The 27,471-nt window shown below is 34.9% G+C and overlaps 2 protein-coding genes across 5 annotated transcripts in view; one reads left to right on the forward strand and one right to left on the reverse strand.

Annotated features, from left to right (window-relative positions):
* The window catches only part of LOC127881358 (uncharacterized), a 90,594-nt gene extending 86,746 nt beyond the window's left edge, over positions 1-3,848 (forward strand). The window contains exon 22 of the mRNA XM_052429129.1: positions 736-3,848. Within this exon, the coding sequence (XP_052285089.1) occupies positions 736-812 (77 nt within the window). The 3' untranslated portion in view covers positions 813-3,848. The remainder of the gene's footprint in view (positions 1-735) is intronic.
* Positions 3,849-27,443: 23,595 nt separating this feature from the next.
* Positions 27,444-27,471, reverse strand: part of LOC127881364 (protein Wnt-9a-like) — a 67,334-nt gene continuing 67,306 nt past the window's right edge. For all 4 annotated transcript variants that reach the window (XM_052429147.1, XM_052429149.1, XM_052429148.1 and 1 more), the window contains one exon: positions 27,444-27,471. This exon is cut by the window's right edge and continues 1,185 nt beyond it. The gene's annotated coding sequence lies outside the window, so the exon portion shown is untranslated.

Consider the following 27,471-nt stretch of genomic DNA (forward strand, 5'->3'; position numbering starts at 1 on the left):
TTGGTTATAACTTGAAAATACCTAGGGTAATCTTAATTATACTACTAAGTTCCTAGGGTAGGATAAATTAGCTTACAAATAACCCAGATTATGGCTGGGTGCCTTTAAGCGTATTTTCCTTACTCGGGGTACGTTGTAGTATACTGGTACCACTTTAGGTTAATAAATCCATTAGTTGTTCTGAAGTATATGGATTTGGTGGGGCAGATATTTGTGTTTACTTATGTCAACAGAATGGCCAGTTTTCTATAATTTATGACGATCCAATTTCCAGCAGTTATGGGTTTTTATTTGTTTCTATTATTGGCACTGATGTTTATGCAAATGGAAGTATAAGGAAGCCATTTTGTCAAGATGGGGACAGGTATAACTCAGTAAATGCATGTGTGTTCAATGTTGCTTCAGATGATTTAAGTTTAGTGAACATTTAACCTCGTTTGTTTGTTTGTTTGTTTAGTTGGTTTGTCGCTGTGTCCAAAAGTATTTAAGTTGCATCACGGCAGTAATCTAACCAAGTCCCACTTTTCCTTGGTCAGCTGGTTTACAAGAGCATATTTTTACCAGAAACTGACAACTGCCCTACTTAAATCAGAGATAGGGGAAAAATGGCGGTAAAAAGGGTTTCATGCCCAACATCCAATCAAATTTCAAGGGCTATGCAGCCCGACCATCAACGATATTCAAAAGGTACATAATGCAATATTTGTTTATAATTCTAAAATGTGTTTAATGAAGGTCGTTCAGTGCAAAACCAAGACCGAAGCCCTGCTGGAGGTAACCAGAAGACGAGCCAAGCATGCAGCCTACAGTAGAAGTTGTTACAATTATGATGGAGCCCTGGAAGCCTGCATTAGGGTCAATTAGTAGGTCGCTAAATTAATTGGTAACAAACTTCCATAGTCTTCAAGGTTGTATGGTGCAACAAAGACAGACGGATATGGTACTTGTATTTGGGGTAGGCAACAAGAACAAATGTGCATGGTTACTTGACATTGTACCTCAGGCATTAATCAGAGGATAGCTTTTTCTGTGCTGTTTATACTTTAATTATCTGATACTGTAATTATCTGATACTGTAATTATCTGATACTGTAATTATCTGTGGTGTTGATACTTCAATTATCTGATACTGTAATTATCTGATTCTGTAATTATCTGATACTTTAATTATCTGATACTGTAATTATCTGTGGTGTTGATACTTTAATTATCGGCAAAAAACTTCCATTCTTTGATTTTATTTGAATGTTTGAATGTCCTTATAACTTAAATGTTTAGTAGCATTATTTACGATATTTTGTATGATAGAACTTTAAGTTTAATTTCCAGAGACTTTTCGGAGTTTATTATAAAATCCGAGTTCGAAGTTGACATCTCAAAACGTGTTAAGTGGAAAATAATTGTATATGTAGTATAAATTGAGTGATGTAAAAATGTTAGTTTGATAGAATGTTTTTTAAATGTAAAAAATTTAATTTGATGGACTGTATTATTGATGTTTATTACAAACTAGTATATCTCTCTAGTACAAGCTCATATTGTTGTAGTTGAAGTATAACGCGATTATAACACTGTATTTAAAATGCCAATGTTCAAAATACACTAATTGTTTAAATTGTTATGTTTATTGTTACACTACGTAATGGTGTATGTTAATTTAAGGTAACTCAACTGTGATAAACACTCCTGGACAAAAGTTATTGCAATTAATTGTCATTATTTAAAATACTCAACTTATCACAGGGTAATGTATACATGTATTGCTCATTAGTTAAAGAAAATTCCGTCTTTGTATGCATTTCCTTGTGAATTATAATTGATCTGAACTGTATCATGGAATAAAATTTCATTTTATAAATTGAATATCAATTACTTTGTTTAGTTTGCATGAATGTATTTCTAGAGAAACAATAATAGAATATGTGAATTATTGTCGAGTTATTTATTACATATTATTTTTATATTTGTTTTACAAAATAATATACCAATTAAATGTGATTCCAGCATTGATGGATATTCTGTTACATTTTTATGAGACATTATTTTACATTTATTATACATTTTTAATTTACTATCACTTATAAGCATAATTATATATAGCATAATAGTTTTTATTCACTAAGCACAATTTAGCTTTTGTTGTACCTTTTATTTTTTGGTAACTTTCATTTATTGTTTACATGTAGTTGAAATTTTGTTTCATTAATCAATTTAATTTCTATACAATAAGTTATACATTTTCAGTTTAAATTTTGTATTGAACTTTTTGTTAATACTGTTATGACTTTCTGTTTCTATTATATTAGTAACATCGATTCATTTGTTGCTTAAATGGTAGTGTTCACATTTACTTACATAGATGAAATAAATTGATATATTTACAATTAGTTTTAATTTTGTAATGAACAGTTTTATACGGTGAAGACCCAAAACCTTCTCACTTTCATGTCTCGATAAACACAATACAACATCAGTTGACACCTTTATTCATGTAAGTTTAACATGACATGCATAAACATAACAAAGAGCAAACTATTTACATATCATTGACTTTCTAATTAAAAACATTAACAAATGAAATAAATAATAAATGTTCCTTTTACCCGACAGCATAAAGGCAAGATTTCTGGGGAGTTTAAAACAATATCAACTATTTCATATTAAGTCAAATATAGTTTTAACTTAACCTAACACTTGAGCTCTATTTTATAAACTTTTTTTTAAGTTTTTCTTATAAGGGGCCGTATTCACCAACAGATTGTTAGACTTAAGAATAAAGAACAGACTTAGAACCAAGAAAATGTATTCAGTGTTTGAATATATACAGGCCTCCACTGGTGATAATGTCATTAACAAAATATAGATAGAGATGTTTACTGCAGAGTTTGACTCAAAATTAAAGAAATTCTTGAATATTCTGATTTTAAGAATTTCCTTTATTCTTAGACTTAGGTCTAAGAATTGTTTGGTAAATACGGGCCCAGAAGGACAAAAGGTGCGACTGATAATTAATAGTTACATACACATGTTACTTGTAATATTGATGTACAGAATTAAGATACATAAAAGGTGAATGCATGGTAGATAGTACCAAAGCCCACATAAAATAGAAGTACAAAACAGGGCATCTAATATTTATTAAATGCATTTAGTATTATGGTATATGTAGTGAAATTAAACAATCTCATATCACATAGTTTTCATAAAGGATGAAATATGTTATTTCAGACAAAGATCATTCTAATGATAAACAATTGATTTATTAATACTTAACTTCCGAATCATGATAAATTTAGCTGAAACTATTATATTCATTTGAAGATGCTTGATTTGTTTTTATGGCTAAATTTTTGTAATGTACTTGTCAGAAAATGGATCTTTCGCCATATGCGCCCATCATAGTTATAGCCTACCCAGCCTGTGCATCTCTCAGTCTGGTAAGGAGATACATAATGAGACTTAAAAGACTTGAGTGATTTTATAGCGGACAGCATTGCATCTGATAAGACTTAGAAAATGCACAGGCTGGGCTTGATCTACGCTGGCCGAAATGCCATAAGACCCATTTTCGTATGACGCGGATTTGAATGTGTCGAAAGGATACTGCTTGTAAATTTCATATAAACATACATATTTTTCGATGGTGAAGAAATAAAACTCATAATAAAACAATAGAGGACATTTATGATGTGAACTCCCGTATAATATTTGTAATGTACTAACCCTTATGTGTGGTTTCATTATAAAAACGCACATTTCATGCGGTGAATATTCAACAAGCAAGTGAAAAAAACACCTGTTTTCAATTGAATTATTTAGAAACGTAAATTTCAAACTTTATTTCAAAGTCACCATTTACGCCGAATATCTTTATTAAAGATATTTCTTGTTATATTTAGTTGTTTTTATATTCGGTTTTAGCGATTATGAAATATTTGTGTCGTTATCCATAGTATACCTGTATTTATTGATGAACTCACTTCCAACGTTTTATAACTTGAGAACTGTGAATATAAACAAACTTAGCCTTATACTATTGCGTTGTTATCACCCGTGCAATTGAGAATACATAAGAGATCGCCGCTACCTGTTGAGAACAAAAGAAGGTTTCCAAGACATATCCAATTTAACCCCGCTGTACTAGCAAGAACTGCCAACGAGGTCACGTCAACAGACGTGTGATAGTGTACTGGACTCTCGATATCCTACTTTACTTGCAGTAGATTTATTTTCCCTTTTAAATATAAAGCCCCGGATTTAAATGACCTGTGCTGCGACAAAAAATACCACGTGATTAAGACACAGAAAATAATTGACTATTTAAATCATTCAATATTCTCTTCCGCGACACGTATAATTCAAAAACTGTTAATTGATTTTTGACCTGGGGCGTAGCCCCAATGCCATAGTAATGCTACAAATTTCTGAGCCTATCCTAATTGGCTGGCTGCCAAAATCCAATTTCCCAAAACTCCGATTTACAACTTAATTCATGCGCAATAAAAGTAGTTCATCGCAAATCTCAATAACCCGCCTTGTAAATACAGCACATAACTATGTAACACAAGATAAGTATTGATGCAAAGCATCAAAGGGCGTCGGGAATTTCATTGTAAAAGGCACTCAATGAAGTTACATGGAACGATTTTTGTCTACTGTAAATATTAATATATAGACAAAGATACTGGTATAACCATTATCAATAATTGTGTGTTATAACTCCCAAATAACTATTATCTATGATGTTGTGTTATAACCCCCAAATAACCATTATCTATGATTTTGTGTTGTAACCCCCAAATATTTCATAGTTCATTTTATTTACATTGGTTTCCTTTTTTTAATGGCATCCGTGTGCAGTTTTCATTAATGGAACAGAACTGTGTAGGTTTTAAAAAATCTGCTTCATCTTGTAAGCGTTATTTCATATTTTTCTCAACTTCAAGGGGAGATGATTCTGAACTTATTCTTACGTTGCTCATTTTCGATAGGGGTTGAGTACTCATTGATATGAAAACACTGTAAAAGTTTTAATATGTTAACGAACCCCCCCCCCCCCCGCCCTCGCACACATATATTTCATGGGCATAATAAAAACAAAAAATGGTTACAATAAAACAGCATATTTATTTAAACTAAATTGTCTACATCAAAACAAAAAGATAACATAGAACACAAATAAAATAATTTGATACTACTGGGGCTCGAACCTTGGGCCTCTCACATGTGAAGCGAGCGTGTAACCACTACACTACGGAACCGCTTGAAAAATCCCCTTCTAACTAAGATATTAATAAGCTATTATTAGTCGGTTTAAATATAAACCCGGAAGTTTAAACGCTGGATAGTGAGCGGGGTTAAACGTCCATACTAAAGGGTTCATACCACTGGCAAGATACGGGTCAGGCCTGCGGCCTTCTATATGTGGTTCCTAAAAAAAAACTGTAGGAGGACTTGACAGTAATGAGACTGGGGTGCTGTGATGGTGCTCCTCATTGATAAGCGGCTGCTTCCTTTATCACGACTCATTATTACAATTAATAATGCGTGTCGCGCTTCGCGCTCTATAGCGCCTTTATTAGTAACTAGGTGTTTGTTAGGATAGTGGAACAAAGAAGGTTTTACTGTGTTTACGAACCCCCCCCCCCCCCCGCCCTCTCACACATATATTTCATGGGCATAATAAAAACAAAAAATGGTTCCAATAAAACAGCATATTTATTTAAACTAAAATGTCTACATTAAAACAAAAAGTTAACATAGAACAAATAAAATAATTTGATTCTACTGGGGCTCGAACCTTGGACCTCTCACATGTGAAGCCAGCGTGTAACCACTACACTACGGAACCGCTTGAAAAATCACCTTCTAACTAAGATATTAAGGTAGTGGGAGCCTAATGGGTACTTTTCCAGAAACACTCTTTGTTATTATTTCCACATAGTAAATTGTATATCACAACTAATTGCAAAATTTTAAAACTTTACCAGCCGGTTAACTTTTTATACTTGGTTGAATACACCTACCCCTTGACTCGGTTGGGCGTTTTCTATGGATTAAATCTATATCCAAAATAGTTTTCTATTTGCTTATTAAAAGCTACAGTTATAAACCATGACATGTGAAGAAATTTAGCTAACTTTGAATTAATATTGATATAATAATACATTAACAAGAGCATCGCATAACGGGTGCCACGCTCGGCTGCGAAAGCTTGTCAGATTTTTTTTAATTTTTATTAGAGGTCACAATGACCTTGACCTTTGACCTAGTGACCCAAAATGGGTGTGGCGTGTAGAACTCATCAAGGTGCATCTACATATGAAGTTTCAAAGTTGTAGGTGGAAGTACTGTGATGTTGGAGGCAAAGTTAAAGTTTTATTTTAGAGGTCAAAGTGACCTTGACCTTGTGACCAAAAAATGGGTGTGGTGTGTAGAACTCATCAAGGTGCATGTACATATGAAGTTTCAAAGTTGTAGGTGGAAGCACTATGATGTTAGAGGCAAAGTTAAAGATTTATATTAGAGGTCACAGTGACCTGGACCTTTGACCTAGTGACCCAAAAATGGGAGTGGCGTGTAAAACTCATCAAGGTGCATGTACATATGAAGTTTCAAAGTTGAAGGTGGAAGCACTGTGATGTTAGAGGCAACGTTAAAGTTTTATATTAGAGGTCACAGTGACCTTGACCTTAGACTTAGTGACCCAAAAATAGGTGTGGCATGTAGAACTCATCAAGGTGCATGTACATATGAAGTTTCAAAGTTGTAGGTGGAAGCACTATGATGTTAGAGGCAAAGTTAAAGTTTTATATTAGACGTCACAGTGACCTTGACCTTTGACTTAGTGACCCAAAAATGGATGTGGCGTGTAGAACTCATCAAGGTGCATGTACATATGAAGTTGTAGGTGGAAGCACTTTAATTTTAGAGCCAATGTAAAGGTTTTAGCACGACGTCGGACGGCGAAGAGGCTATGACAATACCTCGGAGTTTTCTCCGAAAACAGCCGAGCTAATAATACAATCTTAAGGTCACCTAAAGTCAAAAGGCAACATACAGGCGCAGTTCACCACAAAGTGTCAAAGTTGTCCCAATATTACGTAGCATAAAGATGTATAAGTTATCATGTTTCTTTAAACATTTAAACATGTCGCACAATAATATACAACTTATATTTTAATAAAAACAGCCAGATTAATGACAACTAGATGTACATAATTTGGTATCAGTTTAAAGCCATTGCGTGATTTTGACTGGCCGCGTGTCATTTGAAAGCCATATTATCTCGTTCCGTCACTTTTCGTCACTGAAAAACTGACCGATTTTAGGGACCACTTCAGATAAAATATTTTTTTGCGTTTGTGACTTTTGGTAGTCCCTCATTGTTTTTAGCAATGAAAGTATCCCTATAGTCATCCTCTCCAGAACTAGAAAATATGGCTTACAAATGACACAAGGCCAGTCCATATCCCGCAATGTTTTCAGCTGTTGGTCGCTTTAGAGTTCCTCTATGCAACAGCACGTCTAACAATCTAATGTTCTTTGCCTTTAAGGCTTTTCATGACTTAAACAAACTGAATTATGGATTGCAGTAACAGTAAAGATGTGGGCAATATTGTCAGTAATTTTACATGTTTTAAGCAAAGATCCCAGTGCTTCAATATAATCAGGAGCACTGTGGGCGTTGCAGGTTGCCTGGAGAAGACGTTCACTAGATCTTCCTGTTTATGTGACTGTCCAGGATACGATTTTTGAAAACCGGCAGTCAACACAACTGCTTACACAATTACAAAACGTTTCAAATCAGTGTGTGTTCAGCAATGCACTAACCAAAACCGGAAAATCAAACCTGCGCCCATTATGAGCAACAAACATGGCTCTGGGAAACATTGCAAGCCACATCATACAATCATGTAGAGAAGTTTTAATTGATATACTATCAACACTTCCACCATTTACACGCATTATGCCATGATCATCAACAGAGATGCCAATCACTTTCTGAGCTTCGGAAGAAATTGGCACTGTTGTCTTCACATATGTCGAGAACTTAAAACCCGTCTTCAAATGCACATCAGCAACCTGAGTAATATCAGGCATTACTGTACCTCGAACTGAAATTCAAAATTAAATTCACACAATGCTTATTTCATGAATTTTATAATTCCCCTTTAAGTTTCATTCTGACGCCTTATATGATTGTTGGTTATGAGAAAAATCAATTTTCAGCACAACAAGCACATTACATATTGACAAGTCGTTGAACTCAAATTATCGCTTGTGAAAAAAATTCACCATTTATATGAATAGCTCAGAATTTTGGTCTGAAAATGTGTAAGAATTGTACAATGATTAAACATTGATAGAAATGGCGGGTTGAAAAAGGAAGACATGCATACCGGTTCCAAGCTTGGTATTTACGTCAAAGCATGGCATTCCCCTGATCTTGAAATGGTGCTGCTTTCCATAAGCAACATGGTTGACTTTTCTACAGTCAGGGTTTTCACAAACAACGTACAAATAACCACTGAGGCCATTTTGTAGTTCGCCAACAATGTTATATATTGTCAAAGGAATGGGACACAGATTACAAAACTGACCATACTGTAATTTGTTTAGCAAAACCTCCAGCTCAACGAGTCAATCAATCTGTTTGCATCCCCCCACCCACTTCTGCTTACTCTTTTGACGCCATTTAGCAAATGCGAATAGCTTTTACGTGGGTCATTTTCACACAAATCGCCATCGCAGAGCTCGGTTAATGAATAATTGTTCTCGAACACAACGTTGTCGATCGGTGTTTGCTTCTTTTTCGATTTTGCAAATCGCTCGCTTTTATTTCGCACTTTCATTTTGCTAAGAAAATGTCAACAACCGTGACGTCATGAACACAAATATTTTACAAAAACGAATTAGTTTAACTTATATTTGTATTGTATAGTTATTAAATCTTAAAGAGATAATCAAATTTAACTCTTAAATAAAAAAAATACAAATTTCTTTCGTGTAATTTGTATAATTTCCGGACTTAACCGTAGATATCGCTTATAGCCGAAACACTTTCCGAATACGGCGATATCGACCGACTATTCCCGATCTCACTAGGCACCTACTGCCTAAATAAGGGACTGTAGTGTAACGGTTATCAATAAAGCAATAAACCGTGTAGTCGCTGTCGTCTTGTTAAATTGAAGAAAATACACGTTAACCAAAATTGAACAGCAAAACTCTGCGCTATTGTTAGAAAATCCACTAAATAAATATATTTTGATTATGTTTTGTTTTTATACAAAACCAGAAAGTTTCGCGTATTTGCCCAGTCCCTGTGATCTTTCCCCTGTGATCAGTAATTAATTAAAACAATTAGCTTTGCATTATTGGCAATAAATATTGTAAAAAATGTAATAGGCACAAATGCAGTACTTATTTACACTAGTTTGCACAAAAAATCACCACTAAGCAAGATATTCTTAAATCAAAAATATATACATTGATCCGTAAAAGAACTTCTCCTCCCATAAGCGAAAACAAACGCATTACATACTAGTCGCCGCACTCCAGTGCGACGCCAATGACAGTTTCATACAAAGTGTAACAAAATATTATTGAAGCAAAATTGCGTGGCATTTGCTACGACATAGCTTTTATTGTTTACTTATTCATTCGAGAATAAATTCCTCACTTGACGGTCTAGGCAGAAAAGATACGAGTGTTTACTGAGACAGTAAGAAGACTTTTTTTCTGATACATTTTTTGAAGACCTTATGTTTGGTATTAATACACATATTTTAAAATAGTTTTATTTTATTTTGCGTTAACAAGACATTCCAGAAAAAATATTCACGATCATTCTCGGAAATAGACGAAGTAACCGGATATGGTATTTCACTCCGCAGATCGAGCGCGAAAATCGAGCGCGAAAAGTTCAACGTGAGATAAAGTAAACAATCTGTACACCGTTCTTTATCAGGGTAAGTGGATTTTCTTTTTATACACATTACAAAGGAAGTATGAGTGTTTTTCTGATCTGTTAACTATGTAATAAAAAGCTATTTTAGACTATTGAAAGAGATTTATTTGACGCCAACAATAATAGCATTTTGCGGCCATGTAGTTTTTGTTGAATATCTACACCGCCTATGTAGAAGAACCTCTACCAGATCTGTTAAGTTGAACAAAAGGTTATCGTTCCCACCACCAGTATCGTGTAGTCCTCCACCGTCTATGTACAGTGTAGTATATACACAAATATTGTCTTTTCTTACAGTCTCTGAGATTCTGCACTCAACCGCTAGTGTCAATCCGTATAAATTCGGACAAATCGAGAAATTCGGACAATACTTCTTCCCTAACACACTAAATCTAGCCCCAGGCCTTCAGCGCCTACAGCGCTTTGATTATATAAATGCTTCGTTCAAAATAGTTCATTCAACACGATATTCACATTGTGTGTCCATTTGTAAATAAATATAGTGGAAGAACAGAAACCTCTGGCATAAATAATACCACTCTTTTTTGGCTCGGATGCGTCAGTTACCAGGTTTATAGTAGTGTGGTGGAGACCGGTTCGACTAGCTCGTTCTGACCCAGAATGCAGTCCGGTGGCTGCCGGGAAGAAGTCTTCGGTTCCGGTCCTAGTTTTCCTTCAGTAAGACGTTCCCGGGGGGGGGGAGTAACTTCCCGCATTTTAGGGTAGAGGTGTCCCACTGAGACTTCCGAAATATGACCCATTTTTATACCGGAACTCTGATAAAGTAGACCCATTTTGATACAAGATTTTTGAAAAAGCAGACCCATTTGTATACGATACCATTGGGAAAGTGGACCCATTTCACTACAAGAATTTTGATAAACTGGACCCATTTCAATACTAGAATTTGATAAAGTGGACACATTTCATACTAGAATTTTAATCTCAATCATATCATATCAATACAGTATACTTATTGAATTTGCTCTTATATGTTTATTTGTAAAGTTCAGATATGTATCATACAACTTTGCTATTTAATAATATGTCTGATTATTGTAGTCATACAACACAATAATTGGTTAATTTTCAAAGGTCAACTCCATTCTCATTAGCATATTGTGATTTATAGAACACATTTTATATATCACGTATTTTGTACTATAATGCGGCTATTATTGCTACAACGATTCGTAAAATATTGCCTTCCTCTTGCGGACAGACTTTCGTGTACCATCACTGGACGCAATAGGTTCTATTGCCAAACTTCTACGTCCATCTTCATTTTAACTAGAACTACTTGGTAAGGGGTTCTTTGACACACGGACCTTATTTTTCTTATTTTCTGTTCTAGACCCCCCTTTGATCAATTTAACATCCTGCTCTTCAAGTGAATAGCTGTCAATTTCGGTGTTATAATTTAAATTTACAGGAAACAAAATGTCTGATAACCTAACTTCACTTAACTTATTTTCACATTAAACCATAGTATCATCACTGAGATCGTTATACAACTGGAATACAACAGCTATTTCCTTAATGTCCAGATCAGTAAATGACACTGGTCTTTTGTATTCAATGAAGCCTCTATGCTTTCCTTGTTTTCTTATCCTTTAAATTTTCCCAATACGATACTTGTTTTGACACTTGGAAGCATAGTCCTCAAATAACGCAACTTCACTGTGTTTTCCGATATTGCTCCTTCCGAATTCCTCTGTGTAACGGACGGCCTTTGGCGAACTCTCACCAGTCTGAAATTAGTTGTTTGTGTGTGTGTCGTAGGGAAAAAAATATATGCATACAAACTAGACTATGTATTTATTTTAATATGAGGGTTTGAATATAAATTTAAATACATTTTACAAGTCAAAGGGAAGCAAACCAAACAGTTTAACCTCATGCATGATTTACTAACATAAGAGTTATCTAACCTTGGTTCGTGATCCACGTGCACGAAAATTTCAAGAGTCACTATTGATTGACGTATGTCTTATGTTTTGGAGGAAATAATATATTTTCTAAGGTTAACAATGACTTTTATTTTATAACTATTGAATAACATATCAATGTGACATGTATGTACTATTTTGTATTTTTCGCAGCCGTTATTAATAATGCGTTTATTGTATTTAATTGTTCATAGACGACTCGCCGTACCTACTCTACGTGTATGTGTATTTTTCAATCGCTTTTTAAAGATATTCATTCTTGTTCGTTTGTATATTGATTTAATTTTGTTCAGAGAAATCCCTATCCATAACATCGGAGAATGGTCAAATATTAATAAAATAAAAAATTATATATATATAAACATTTTATATGCGTGCATAAATTAAAATCCTCGCAGAGCACCATCCCCGAAATGTGTGTTTAAATTATTCTGCATTTTGATTTAATAATCATATAAATTATGTGTTTTAAAAGTGCATTTGCAGTACACTGCCTAATTAAGCATCAGATATACATTCATACTTGAGATGTTCAGTCTGTCTTAGAAATATCAAGTTTCTACATCTTTCTCACTATCCCATATCTATAATTTTAGTCGATAAACACACCCCATATTTTTGGCAGACCCCTGTAAACCCGTACATAGGAAATTACGCCCCCCCCCCCCTCCCTCCCCCCTCCCGGGAAGACGTCTCGACGATCTCCTTGGAAAGCTGTGACTATCCTGGGTGATTACCAGAGCAAGTGACTTGATACAGCGACGAAGTGTAAGTACTTAACAAAATATGCCGATACATTTTCCACCAGCGTAATAATCCGGTATTTTATGACAATCTCCACGCAGAGTTGCCGTTCCTTGCTCTCACATACAAATCTGCGAAAGGCTCAGCCCTCCATTATGTCTATAAAATAGATAAAACCGAACAAACGCATTCAACGTATTTTTGATTGGATATTTAAGATCGCATGCATTAATTAAGAAATATGACTTTTAAATGTACGATAAATCGTGCAAAAACTTGCGAGTTTTAATGCAACTCTTTGGAACTAATTTATTGCCCATTTACGCAGATGGAATCATTCCACGAACTTCACAAATGTAAACAATTGAACATATTTTTTTGAGTGACGTTAGGAATTGCTTCGACGTGTGTATGTATGTTGGTTTCTTAACATAAAAAACCATATCAATGTTATAATAATTAATTAAGACTGATATAAGATATCATGGTATGAGATGGTTTCTTTTAATGCAGTGAATGCAATGTAACCGTCGTGCAAGAGATTGTTTAGTATTCTGTAACCTCAATGATGAACGCTTGGAATGATAATGACATAAATGAGACGCTTTCATAACAATAGTCCGTTCTGAGCCCAACACAGAGGTGAATGTAATGTAACCGTCGTGCAAGAGATTGTATTTTATGAATGAAAGTCAGAAGGGTGGAGATCTGATCGACAGAACAGCCGTAGGTTATTTTTTGTGTGAGCGGAACTTCAAATAAAATAGTACACCTAGCACTCGTGATTTAAAGGGGCCTTTTCACAGATTTTGGCATTTTTTTAACTTATTCATTAAATGCTTTATATTGATAAATGTAAACATTGGATCGTAAAAGCTCCAGTAAAAAATCAAGAATAAAATTTAAAAAAAGGAAAAGAACATTGCCCGGAGCAGGTTTCGAACCAGTGACCCCTGGAGTCCTGCCAGAGTCCTGAAGTAAAAACGCTTTAACCTACTGAGCTATTCCGCCGAGAACACATACTAAATGTATTTTATACCTTATATAAGCAATCTTCGTAGTTTCACAAAATTTAACGACAAAAACAAAACTCTCCAAATTATTCAATCGTTTTGCGTTGCAACGCTTTATAATTGTTAGGTTTTAAAATCGTCAAAAGATGCATATAATGGCTATATTAGAGCATGGTAAATGTTCAGTATTACTGTTTCCTCACAAATATCATAACCAAAACGAAAATTTGCGAATCTGAAACAACTTTTTTCAATTGTGTCAATTTACCAAAGCGTGAAAAGATCCCTTTAATATACGCATCTAAACTTCCGGTCGTGGGTTATTTGCCAACAAACTATAACGTACACGATGGAATTAAGAAATGTTTATTAATGATATATGCGAATAATAATAATTGTATTAAAGGGGCAATTTCACAGATTGTGGCACGTTTTGAAGTTTTATTGATAAATGTAAACCTTGGATCTAAAAAGCTCCAGTAAAAAATCAAGAATAAAATTTTAAAAAGAAGAAAAAGTAACCCGCAGCAGGGCTCGTACCACTGACCCCTGGAGTCCTGGAGTAAAAAATCTTCCACTTAGGCCACTCGGCCATCCTTCCTGACACAATGAACGATGTATTTTATACTTTATATAAGCAATCCTCGTAGTTTCACAAAATATAACAACATCAACAGAACTCTCAAAATTATTCATTCGGTTCGCGTTGCAAAGCTTTAAAATGTTTTGGTTTTTAAATCATCAAAAGATGCATATAATGGCTATTTAAGAGCAAGGTAAATGTTCAGTATTACTGTTTCCTCAAAAATATCATAACTAAAACGAAAATTTGCGAATCTGAAACAACTTTTTCAATTTTGTCAATTTACCCAAACGTAAAAAGGTCCCTTTAAAGACATCAATTCAATAAAAAATAACAAAAACAGACATTCCAAAAAAAGTTGACATTTTATTGAATGAAATCGCAACTATTAGAGATATTCCAGTGTTGTGATCACACACGGTAAGTGGAAAATGCATTCAGTTTAGGTTATGATCAACAAATGCTTTATATTTAATGAGCAGTATATTTCCTCAGAGTGATTTGTGCTTAATATTGCAAATAATTATTAAAAGACTTAACACTAAACATGTGTATTAAAAACTTCTTGAAACTCAGTGAATACCTAGCAGCATTTGTGCGTATTTTTTCCACTTTTGGTGTTTACATACAATGACACAGGTAAAATCGTGACCGTGACCCTCAACACCCGCCATTTTTGTTTGTTTACATATCTCTAAGCAGGATGTATACAGGTATGTTGATACCAGTATTCATAACAGTCTTCTGTCTGAGGTTGTTTCCACAGTCAGAGGCTGACACAGTTCGTCCTTTTATGAGTAAACAGGCTCATAGCTTACGTCCAACAAGAACAGTCGCCTGCGCTAGTCTTTTGAAAAGAATGCGTCGATGCGGCCCTACCCCACCAGTCAAACCATCACGTAACATGTCATTACTCTATTTATGTATTCTACTTATGTCCATGTCTCCCGATGTTGAAAAGAACCCCGGACCTCAGTATCCATGTGGTTCCTGTGGCATTGAGGTAAGAGATTATGACCCAGCCCTTGAATGTGACTCCTGTACAAATTGGTTTCACATCAGCTGTCAGGACATCAGTCAGACTTCATATGATGATCTTGTTGCTCGTGATGCGTCGTTCTCCTGGGTTTGCTCGATTTGTGATGCGGTGAATTTTTCTACCAACTCATCTTTATCTGTGGATTTGCAAAATAGCTTTTCCATTCTGAGTGACCTTCACACTGACTTACCCGACCCAAGACGACAAAGTACCGGGACGCCAGCCAAAACAAATCGTAAAGTTCCATACAATAAACAGTATCCAAAATTAAAAGTTATTTTAGTAAATTGTCAATCCATAGTTAATAAAAAGCCTGAATTTATAGCTCAACTCGATCACCACCGACCAGATATTGTTGTAGGAACAGAGTCGTGGCTACATAATGATCACAAAGATAGTGAAATTTTTCCACAATATTTAGGTTATTCTTCTTTCAGACAAGACAGATCAGGCAAAGGAGGCGGAGTATTTATACTCGTCAAAAGTACCATCATAGCCACCGAGCAAAAACAACTCAAAACAGATTGCGAAATCATATGGATAAAATTGCTTTTCGAATCATGTAAACCTTTATACATTGCAGCTTATTACAGACCTAAAGAAGCAGACATCAACAGCGCCTTGGAATTAAGAAAATCTTTAGATCTTGCAAGTAAATTAAAAGGAAATCTTTGGATCCTAGGTGACTTCAACTACCCAAAATTATCATGGAGTACAGATCATGTTCCATCTATTAAACCCAACTGTAATTTTGTTAACCTTTATGATGATTTCATTGATTTACTTTCAGATTTTGGACTGAATCAAATGGTTACTGATATTACAAGAGGCGACAACATTCTTGATCTTTTTCTCACTACAAATCACACACTAATAAATAATATTTTTTGTCATCCAGGTATCTCAGATCATCAAATTGTTTCCTTCACAGCCAGTGTTAAACCAAAACAAATGTGTCAAAAACCTAAAACAGTACATTTATATAAGAAAGCAGACTGGGATGGATTCAAAGAGTACATGGAAAATATGTCTAATGATATTTTGTCAAATTACTCAACAGCTCCAGTGGAAGTCATCTGGGAGAAATTTTGTAATGCTATTACTACAGGAATTTCAGATTACGTCCCCACAAAAAGAATAGGTCCAAAAGTCTCCCTTCCGTGGATAACACAGCCCATCAAACGCCTAATAAGGAAAAGGGACAAACTCCATAATAAAATGAAGAAAATGAGAAACAGCAAAATTAAATCAACACTTTTAAATCTTAAACACCAGATCAAGAAGACCATCCAATTATCATATAATAATTACATTTAATATATTTTAGGTATAAGAGACCAAAATGGAGAACCAGATGAATCCAGCTCAAAAAACTTTTCAGTCTTATCAAGAGCGCCAAACAACATGCATGCGGTATTTCAACATTATATGATAAAATTTCAGATGCAACAAAATCTTCAAATACAGACAAAGCCAATATCCTGAACCAGCAATTTCAGTCAGTTTTTAGCCCCATGTCCCCTCTAACTCTATCTCAATCTTGCTTTTCAGCCCTGGAGAACTCTAATGTTCACTCTTCTTCAAGTCGCAAATACCCAATCATGCCAGAAATCACTATCTCGGTCAACGGTGTTTTGAAGCTCCTTTCCAATCTGAAACCCCACAAAGCTGCAGGTCCAGACAACATCAGGCCACTTGTCCTTCAAAATCTTCGTCAGCAAATTGCACCTATATTATCTCTTCTTTTTCAGAAATCTCTTGACACAGGCATCTTACCAAAGATTTGGACCTCTGCAAATGTTGTACCTCTGTTCAAAAAAGGAAATAAAGAAGATCCAGCCAACTATAGACCAATATCACTAACATGTATTCTTTACAAAGTTTTAGAGCATATTGTAGCTTCCAACCTCACAGCACATTTTAACAAACATAACATTTTCTATGATCTTCAACGTGGTTTCAGGGAACGTCGATCTTGCGAAACCCAACTTATTCAACTTGTCGATGAACTGGCTCGCAACCTCGCAAATGGTCATCAAACTGATCTTATACTTCTAGACTTCAGCAAAGCTTTCGACAAAGTCAGCCACCTTAAATTACTTTTTAAATTACAGCAACATGGAGTGAACAAATCTACAATTTCCTGGATTAAGTCTTTTCTCATAGGCAGATCGCAAACAGTTGTTCTGTAAGGAGAATGCTCATCAGAAGTCCCCGTAACATCGGGCGTGCCACAAGGCTCAGTAATTGGTACCTTACTCTTTCTTTTATACATAAATGACCTTCCTAACTCTATCTCTTCTCAAGTTTGTTTGTTTGCAGATGACACTGCTGTATACTTGGCTGTTAACAACTTGCAAGACTGTGCCTCTCTTCAAAATGATTTAGAAAAAATAGTACATTGGGAAAACCTGTGGGACATGGAGTTTAACCCTAGTAAATGTGTAGTCCTTGTTATTTCTAAGAAAAAACATAAATTCATCTTCAATTACAGGCTACATGGACAAATACTTGAAGTCGTAGACAGTGCTAAATATTTAGGTGTTTCCATTTCAGATGATCTCTCTTGGAACAAACATATTACCAACATTACAACGAATGCTTATAAATCTCTTGGTTTCATCCGCAGGAATATACTGACTAAAAATGAAAACATCAGAGGAGTAGCCTATAAGACCTTAGTTAGACCCCAGTTAGAATATGCGTCCTCTGTCTGGAGTCCACATACCAAACAAAATAGTGACAAAATAGAAAAAGTACAACGTAGAGCAGTCCGCTGGGTGAAAAATGACTTCTCATTCTACAGCAGTGTTACCGGTATGCAGACTGAACATTGCTGGCAGACTTTGAAGGACCGACGTGACCTCTCCCAACTGACCCTTTTTTACAAAATTGTGTATGGCTTGGTAGCCATTTCGCCGCCATCATACCTTGAGAGGCCTATGAGGATGACTCGTCATATGCACCCACTCTCATTCAGACAAGTCCATACATCAGCCAACTACTTTAAATATTCCTTCTTTCCTTACACCATAGTTATTTGGAACGGCCTACCAGCCTCAGTTGTACAGCAGGCAGACCTAGAGGGGTTCAAGCGTTGCCTTAGCCCCACTCTACTCCCCAGTCGTCCCTGAATGCACAAAACAGTGTTTTTAACCAACTTTAAACCTATAAATATGTTTCTTCTTGTTTAACACTATCACACTTTTATCTTCACCTCACTTTCATGCTTTGAAGTCTCCCTTTCAATGCTTTTAAACATTTTATTCTTGCACTGACACGCGCACCTGCCAATAGTACCCGCAAGGGGGTTCCGGCAGTATTGAAAGATAGATAGATTTTACTTTTTAAAATAAAACATGATTTTTACAAAGTACTCGAACAGTGTATGTCAGTATGAAAGCACTGGATGGTTTAGGGTCCATAGAAATAATTTAATGCAAAAGAGCACACAAGAATTAAATATGTTTTACTAGCCATACGAGTCTTATGATATTTACAAACCAATTGTTTGAAGCATCTATGCCTGTCTTTTCAAGAGCATTGAATATAATTATTGCTTTAATCTAATGAATTAAAAACTGTATTTACCGTTAAAAGCAACATTTAAAAATATCAAATCTTAAGACGTTTTCTTGTATTGTTCCATTATTTAAGCCTTCTTGTTGCCTGATCCATTTTTAAAATATTAATAAACACGATAACCACGAGGGCCGTGTGACGTTCAACGTACACAAAGGCGCCTTAGTATTATAAGTAACCCGTTGTTAGGCTTATATCTACCCAAGGGCACAATTGTCATAATCTTTGTAGAGCAGTCGATTTTGTTATTGGTATATATCAAATAAAAACCCGCCAAGTCTTGCATATTTAAAATAAAAACATTTATCAGGTTTATAGTAGTGTGGTGGAGACCGGTTCGACTAGCTCGTCCTGACCCAGAATGCAGTCCGGTGGCTGCCGGGAAGAGGTCTTCGGTTCCGGTCCAAGTTTTCCCTAAGTAAGACGTTCCCGGGGGGGGGGGGGGGGGTAACTTCCCACATTTTAGGGTAGAGGTGTCCCACTGAGACTTCCGAAATATGACCCATTTTTATACCGGAACTCTGATAAAGTAGACCCATTTTGATACAAGATTTTTGAAAAAGCAGACCCATTTGTATACGATACCATTGAGAAAGTGGACCCATTTCAATACAAGAATTTTGATAAACTGGACCCATTTCAATACTAGAATTTGATAAAGTGTACACATTTCATACTAGAATTTTAATCTCAATCATATCATATCAATACAGTATACTTATTGAATTTGCTCTTATATGTCTATTTGTAAAGTTCAGATATGTATCATACAACTTGGCTATTTAAAAATATGTCTGATTATTGTAGTCATACAACACAATAATTGGTTAATTTTCAAAGGTCAACTCCATCCTTATTAGCATATTGTGATTTTCAGAACACATTTTATATATCACGTATTTTGTACTATAATGCGGCTATTATTGCTACAACGATTCGTAAAATATTGCCTTCCTCTTGCGGACAGACTTTCGTGTACCATCACTGGACGCAATAGGTTCTATTGTCAAACTTCTACGTCCATCTTCATTTTAACTAGAACTACTTGGTAAGGGGTTCTTTGACACACGGACCTTATTTTTCTTATTTTCTGTTCTAGACCCCCCTTTGATCCATTAAACATCCTGCTCTTCAAGTGAATAGCTGTCAATTTCGGTGTTATAATTTAAGTTTAAAGGAAACAAAATGTCTGAACACCTAACTTCACTTAACTTATTTTCACATTAAACCATAGTATCATCACTGAGATCGTTATACAACTGGAATACAACAGCTATTTCCTTAATGTCCAGATCAGTAAATGACACTGGTCTTTTGTATTCAATGAAGCCGCTATGTTTTCCTAGTTTTCTTATCGTTTAAATTTTCCCAATACGATACTTGTTTTGACACTTGGAAGCATAGTCCTCAAATAACGCAACTTCACTGTGTTTTCCGATATTGCTCCTTCCGAATTCCTTTGTGTCATGGATGGCCTTTGGCGAACTCTCACCAGTCTGAAATTAGTTGTGTGTGTGTGTGTGTGTCGTAGGGAAAAAAATATATGCATACAATCTAGACTATGTATTTATTTTAATATGAGGGTTTGAATATAAATTTAAATACATTTTACAAGTCAAAGGGAAGCAAACCAAACAGTTTAACCTCATGCATGATTTACTAACATAAGAGTTATCTTACCTTGGTTCGTGATCAACGTGCACGAAAATTTCAAGAGTCACTATTGATTGACGTATGTCTTATGTTTTGGAGGAAATAATATATTTTCTCAGGTTAACAATAACTTTTATTTTATAACTAATAAATTACATATCAATGTGACATGTATGTACTATTTTGTATTTTTCGCAGCCGTTATTAATAATGCGTTTATTGTATTTAATTGTTCATAGACGACTAGCCGTACCTACTCTACGTGTATGTGTATTTTTCAATCGCTTTTTAAAGATATTCGTTCTTGTTCGTTTGTATATTGATTTAATGTTTTCAGAGAAATCCCTATCCATAACATCGGAGAATGGTCAAATATTAATAAAATAAAAAATTATATATATATAAACATTTTATATGCGTGCATAAATTAAAATCCTCGCAGAGCACCATCCCCGAAATGTGTGTTTAAATTATTCTGCATTTTGATTTAATAATCATATAAATTATGTGTTTTAAAAGTGCATTTGCAGTACACTGCCTAATTAAGCATCAGATATGCATTCATACTTGAGATGTTCAGTCTGTTTTAGAAATATCAAGTTTCTACATCTTTCTCACTACTGAAGTTTACTTTTTGATACCCATACAAATACAAGAAATAAATTTATCATACCCATTTTGATACCGATACTTTCAAATCTATATGCATTTATATACAAGCAAATTTTTTATTTCAATAGCCATATCTATACTTAGATGCTCAAACCCATACCTATATCTATAATTTTAGTCGAAAAACACACCCCATATTTTTTGCAGACCCCTGTAAACCCGTACATAGGAAATTACGCCCTCCCCCCTCCCCCCCCCCCCGGGAAGACGTCTCGACGATCTCCTTGGAAAGCTGTGACTATCCTGGGTGATTACCAGAGCAAGTGACTAGATACAGCGACGAAGTGTAAGTACTAAACAAAATATGCCGATACATTTTCCACCAGCGTAATAATCCGGTATTTTATGACAATCTCCACGCAGAGTTGTCGTTCCTTGCTCTCAGTTTAGGTCACAATATACTAAATAGTTTCCCTATATAGTTCAATGTAAAAGCGACAACTTTGAGCGAAAATAAATGCAACATTTTGCACATAGAGACCCCCATAACCATACCTTTTCTTAAAGGCCATTCTAAGCGGAATCGATTTATGCAATAAAAAAGATATGTCATGTTCAAACCAAAAAAGAACTTGACGCTAATCAAAATCGACTGTTTTTGCAACTTTTTTTCGGCCGTTTCTTAGTGGAATGTAACCTTTTTCAGTGCAAGGCTTTACTAAAGTCTCCAAGTTTATCATATTTCAGGGTTTCGGTCGTGAACACCTATTTATGCCCTACCATTATCTCCGATAGATAAAACCCGAACAATAGTTTAAGATGTAAAACATGCCTTCGAGTCAACTATGATATTTTTTAGAGAGTACAGCCCTTCATGAAACGAGTATTTAGTATATTGTAACCACAAACAAATCTGCGAAAACTCAGCCCTCCATTTTGTCTATAAAATAGATAAAACCGAACAAACGCATTCAACGTATTTTTGATTGGATATTTAAGATCGCATGCATTAATTAAGAAATATGACTTTTAAATGTACGATAAATCGTGCAAAAACTTGCGAGTTTTAATGCAAGTCTTTGGAACTAATTTATTGCCCATTTACGCAGATGGAATCATTCCACGAACTTCACAAATGTAAACAATTGAACATATTTTTTTGAGTGACGTTAGGAATTGCTTCGACGTGTGTATGTATGTTGGTTTCTTAACATAAAAAACCATATCAATTTTATAATAATGAATTAAGACTGATATAAGATATCATGGTATGAGATGGTTTCTTTTAATGCAGTGAATGCAATGTAACCGTCGTGCAAGAGATTGTTTAGTATTCTGTAACCTCAATGATGAACGCTTGGAATGATCATGACATAAATGAGACGCTTTCATAGCAATAGTCCGTTCTGAGCCCAACACAGAGGTGAATGTAATGTAACCGTCGTGCAAGAGATTGTATTTTATGAATGAAAGTCAGAATGGTGGAGATCTGATCGACAGAACAGCCGTAGGTTATTTTTTTGTGAGCGGAACTTCAAATAAAATAGTACACCTAGCACTCGTGATTTAATATACGCATCTAAACTTCCGGTCGTGTGTTATTTGACAACAAACTATAACGTACACGATGGAATAAATAAATGTTTATTAATGATATATGCGAATAATAATAATTGAATTAAAGGGGCATTTTCACAGATTTTGGCACGTTTTGAAGTTTGGCATTTAATGCTTTATATTTATAATTGTAAACCTTGGATCTAAATAGCTCCAGTAAAAAATCAAGAATAAAATTTGAAAAAGAAGAAAAAGTAACCCGCAGCAGGGCTCGAACCACTGAGTCCTGGAGTAAAAAGTCTTCCACTTAGGCCACTCGGCCATCCTTCCTGACACAATGTACGATGTATTTTATACTTTATATAAGCAATCCTCGTAGTTTCACAAAATATAACGACAACAACAGAACTTTCAAAATTATTCATTCGTTTCGCGTTGCAAAGCTTTATAATGTTTTGGTTTTTAAATCATTAAAGATGCATATAATGGCTATTTAAGAGCAAGGTAAATGTTCAGTATTACTGCTTCCTCACAAATATCATAACTAAAACGAAAATTTGCGAATCTGAAACAACTTTTTAAATTTTGTCAATTTACCCAAACGTAAAAAGGTCCCTTTAAAGACATCAATTCAATAAAAAAAATAACAAAAACAGACATTCAAAAAAAAGTTGACATTTTATTGAATGAAATCGCAACTATTAAAGATATTACAGGGTTGTGATCACACAATGTAAGTGGAAAATACATTCAGTTTGAGGTTGTGATCAACAAATGATTTATATTTACTGAGCAAAATATATCCTCAGAGTGATTTGTGCTTAATATTGCAAATAATTATTAAAAGACTTAACACTAAACAGGTGTATTAAAAACTTCTTGAAACTCAGTGTATTTTACTTTTTAAAATAAAACATGATTTTTACAAAGTACTTGAACAGTGTATGTCAGTATGAAAGCACTGGATGTTTTAGGGTCCATAGAAATAATTTTATGCAAAAGAGCACAAAAGAATTAAATATGTTATACTAGCCATACGAGTCTTATGATATTTACAAACCAATTGTTTGAAGCATCTATGCCTGTCTTTTCAAGAGCATTGAATATCCCTTTGCATGCTGGGAAATTTGTCGTCTGCTAAAATGTCGTCTGCTGAATTTCTAAAATTAGCATTTTCTTCGATTTTTTTTCCAAGAATACTATCAGAATAGCAAACAGTTTGGATCCTGATGAGACGCCACGTTCTGTTGCGTCTCATCAGGATCCAAACTGTTTGCAAAGGTCTTCAAAATCCGGTTCCAGCGCTCAAAGGGATATAATTATTGCTTTAATCTAATAAATTAAAACTGTATTTACCGTTAAAAGCAACATTTAAAACTATCAAATCTGAAGACGTTTTCTTGTATTGTTCCATTATTTAAGCCGTCTTGTTGCCTGATCCATTTTTAAAATATTAATAAACACGATAACCATGAGGGCCGTGTGACACCATGAGGGCCGTGTGACGTTCAACTTACACAAATGCGCCTTAGTATGATACGTAACCCGTTGTTAGGCTTATATCTACCCAAGGGCACAATGGTCATAATCTTTGTAGAGCAGTCGATATTGTTATTGGTATATATCAAATAAAAAACCGCCAAGTCTTGCATATTTGAAATAAAAACATTTGAAGTCATTTTGCAATGAAAGGCTTCTTTTATGATGGGATTTAAGAGGAGAACTTAGATTATTCACATGGCGATAATTTCAACTCTTTGTCGATGACCATGAACGGATTCACGTCTCAAATACGTAACCTCCGTCCCTTGCTGTTTCAAAGATGATTTTTAGTCATTTTGCTATTGACGTCTTTTCTCACCGAGTGATTCTAAGGGCTTGACACGTTTTCATTCCATGGATTTAATGCGAACAATCTGTGTAGAGAACCACTCAATCTTGTTAGGATATTATTTTTTTACCTTCATTCAGGGGAGACAAATACATCAATGATTATGCCGTCTTTAAAGAGAGTTTTGTCCCTTGGTGTATTTTCTAACTAACGAAGAAGCAAAACAAATAACTAAATTAACCTACTACTACTACTACAACTACTACTACTACTACAACTACTACTACTACTACTACTACTACTACTACTACTACTACTACTACTACTACTACTTCTTCTTCTTCTTCTTCTTCTTCTTCTTCTTCTTCTTCTTCTACTTCTACTACTACTACTTCTACTATTACTACTACTACTACTACTACTACTACTACTACTACTACTACTACTACTACTACTACTACTACTACTACTACTACTACTACTACTACTACTACTACTACTACTACTACTACTACTACTACTACTACTACTACTACTACTACTACTACTACTACTTCTACTACTACTTCTACTACTGCTACTACTACTACTACCACTACTACTACTGCTACTACTACTACTACTACTACTATTACTACTACTACGACTACTACTACTACGACTACTACTACTACTACTACTTCTATTACTACAACCACTACTACTACTACTACTTCTACTAGTACAACTACTACTTCTACTGCTGCTACTACTGCTTCTACTACTACTACTACTACTACTACTACTACTACTACTACTACTACTACTACTACTACTACTACTTCTACTACTGCTACTACTACTACTACTACAACTACTACTACTACTACTACTACTACTACTACTACTACTACTACTACTACTACTACTACTACTACTACTACTACTACTACTACTACTACTACTACTACTTCTACTACTGCTACTACTACTACTACTACAACTACTACTATAACTGCTACTATTGCTACTGCTGCTACTACTGCTACTACTACTATATACCTTAAACTATTATAACTTGTAACTGCTACTACCACTATAGCCGCTACTACTTATAATCCTAAGACCACGACTACCACCACATCATCATCATCATCATCATCATCATAATCTTAACAATCTCCGCCACATCATCCTTGTGATTATCTTATTTATCATCATTTTAAAATATGATTTGATGTTCTTGAGTTAAACTTAGCTCAAAAAGCAGGACGGACCAACTGACGGAAGTTCCTCCAACGTTTCCTTCTAATTTAGAAAGTTTGTAAGGCGTTTTTGATGGATATATATATATATATATATATATATATATATATATATATATATATATATATATATATATATATACATTTCTGTCGAAGACACCTTCAAAACAACTAATCAATTAATTGAAAGATTACTATAACTACTTTCTACTCTGTCATTATGTCAGACGTTCTCAGGTTTCCGCATTCGAGAATCGTCGAAGGTATGCATGGTTTTCTATATGTGTCGCATTCTGAGAAAACTGGGTTTAATGCATGTGCGTACAGTGTCGTCCCATATTAGCCTGTGCAGTCAGCACAGGCTAATCAGGGACGACACTTTTCGTCTAAACTGGATTTTTGTGTAGAAGAGACTTCATTTAAACGAAAAATACCATAAAAGCGAAAAGTGTCGTCCCTGATTCGCCTGTGCGGATTGCACAGGCAAATCTGGGACGACACTTAACGCAAATGCATTATGCCCAGTTTTCTTAGAACGCGACACATATACTCAACGCACGAATTCGCAGATGCCGTCTGTCGCCAATTCGGGACGAGTTGCGTATGCGTCACCGCCCGTCTAATCCCTTTCAACCGCGGGTGCCCTGTTGGTAAACAGGGCTCATTATTTCTTTAAAGATTACGGTAATCACAATCAAATACGGACACAATGTTTGCGCAAACTTCAAACATTAATCCTAATTTGTTGAGACATTATATGTACACAAGCGGCCAAACATGGCTCTGTCGTAAAAACAATGTAATTATGCGCGGTAGTTCGTTTGATAAACTCTACTTTCGTTTAGACACCATCCACAGCCAAATATTGGATTGTTGTAGCGGACTTCCGAACCCCGTTTATTAAGGACACTCATTATTTGCTGTCTGCTATGCAATGTATATAGACATAATACGCGAATATTTCGTATTGATAAAAAATGTGTTTGCAACCAAATTTGATACCAAAACATATGAACGTTTAAGTGGTATGGCGTCTGAAGTTAACTGTTATTAAAATGCAGTATTTCAATACGTGAAATAATAACTTGAATATCGATAGTAAAAAAAGTTCGTGCAACGAATTAAACAAATTAATTTAAGTAACCTACATATATTATTAGCTGATGTGTCTTTATTTATAATTAGTTGTCGTATACCGCTGGACTACAAACCAAGAATCGCGGGTTCGAACTCTCACCGGGTTACATAACTAATGACGGGATGGGTAATGATAAGGGGTTATTCCACCCCACCCCACACCTCTGATTAAGTTCGGCAGTTGTAATAAGTATGTGCATGTATTACATGTAAACGAGCTCATTCAAGAAAGTGCGAGTTGGTAAACTGAATGTCGTAATAGGAATAAATCACTGTGGAAACAGTAACAAACATGTTTAAATGTCAGGATGAATATTACAATGATTGTCATCATCATCAGCAGAAACAGCTTTATTATCATTTACATATATGTCGCCGATGTCGTAATAACTTTAACCAGACATAACATGCGTGTTGCTATGCTTCAAACGAGTCTTAAAATTTCACACTTATTGGGACATTTCATGTATTTATAAAGAATGACAACAATATAAAATCATAGAAAGAAACACAAGCAAAGGAAATATAAAAAATAATGTATGTTTATTGTAAGC

This window comes from Dreissena polymorpha, chromosome 5 (assembly GCF_020536995.1).
Source record: "Dreissena polymorpha isolate Duluth1 chromosome 5, UMN_Dpol_1.0, whole genome shotgun sequence".
NCBI lineage: Eukaryota > Metazoa > Mollusca > Bivalvia > Myida > Dreissenidae > Dreissena > Dreissena polymorpha.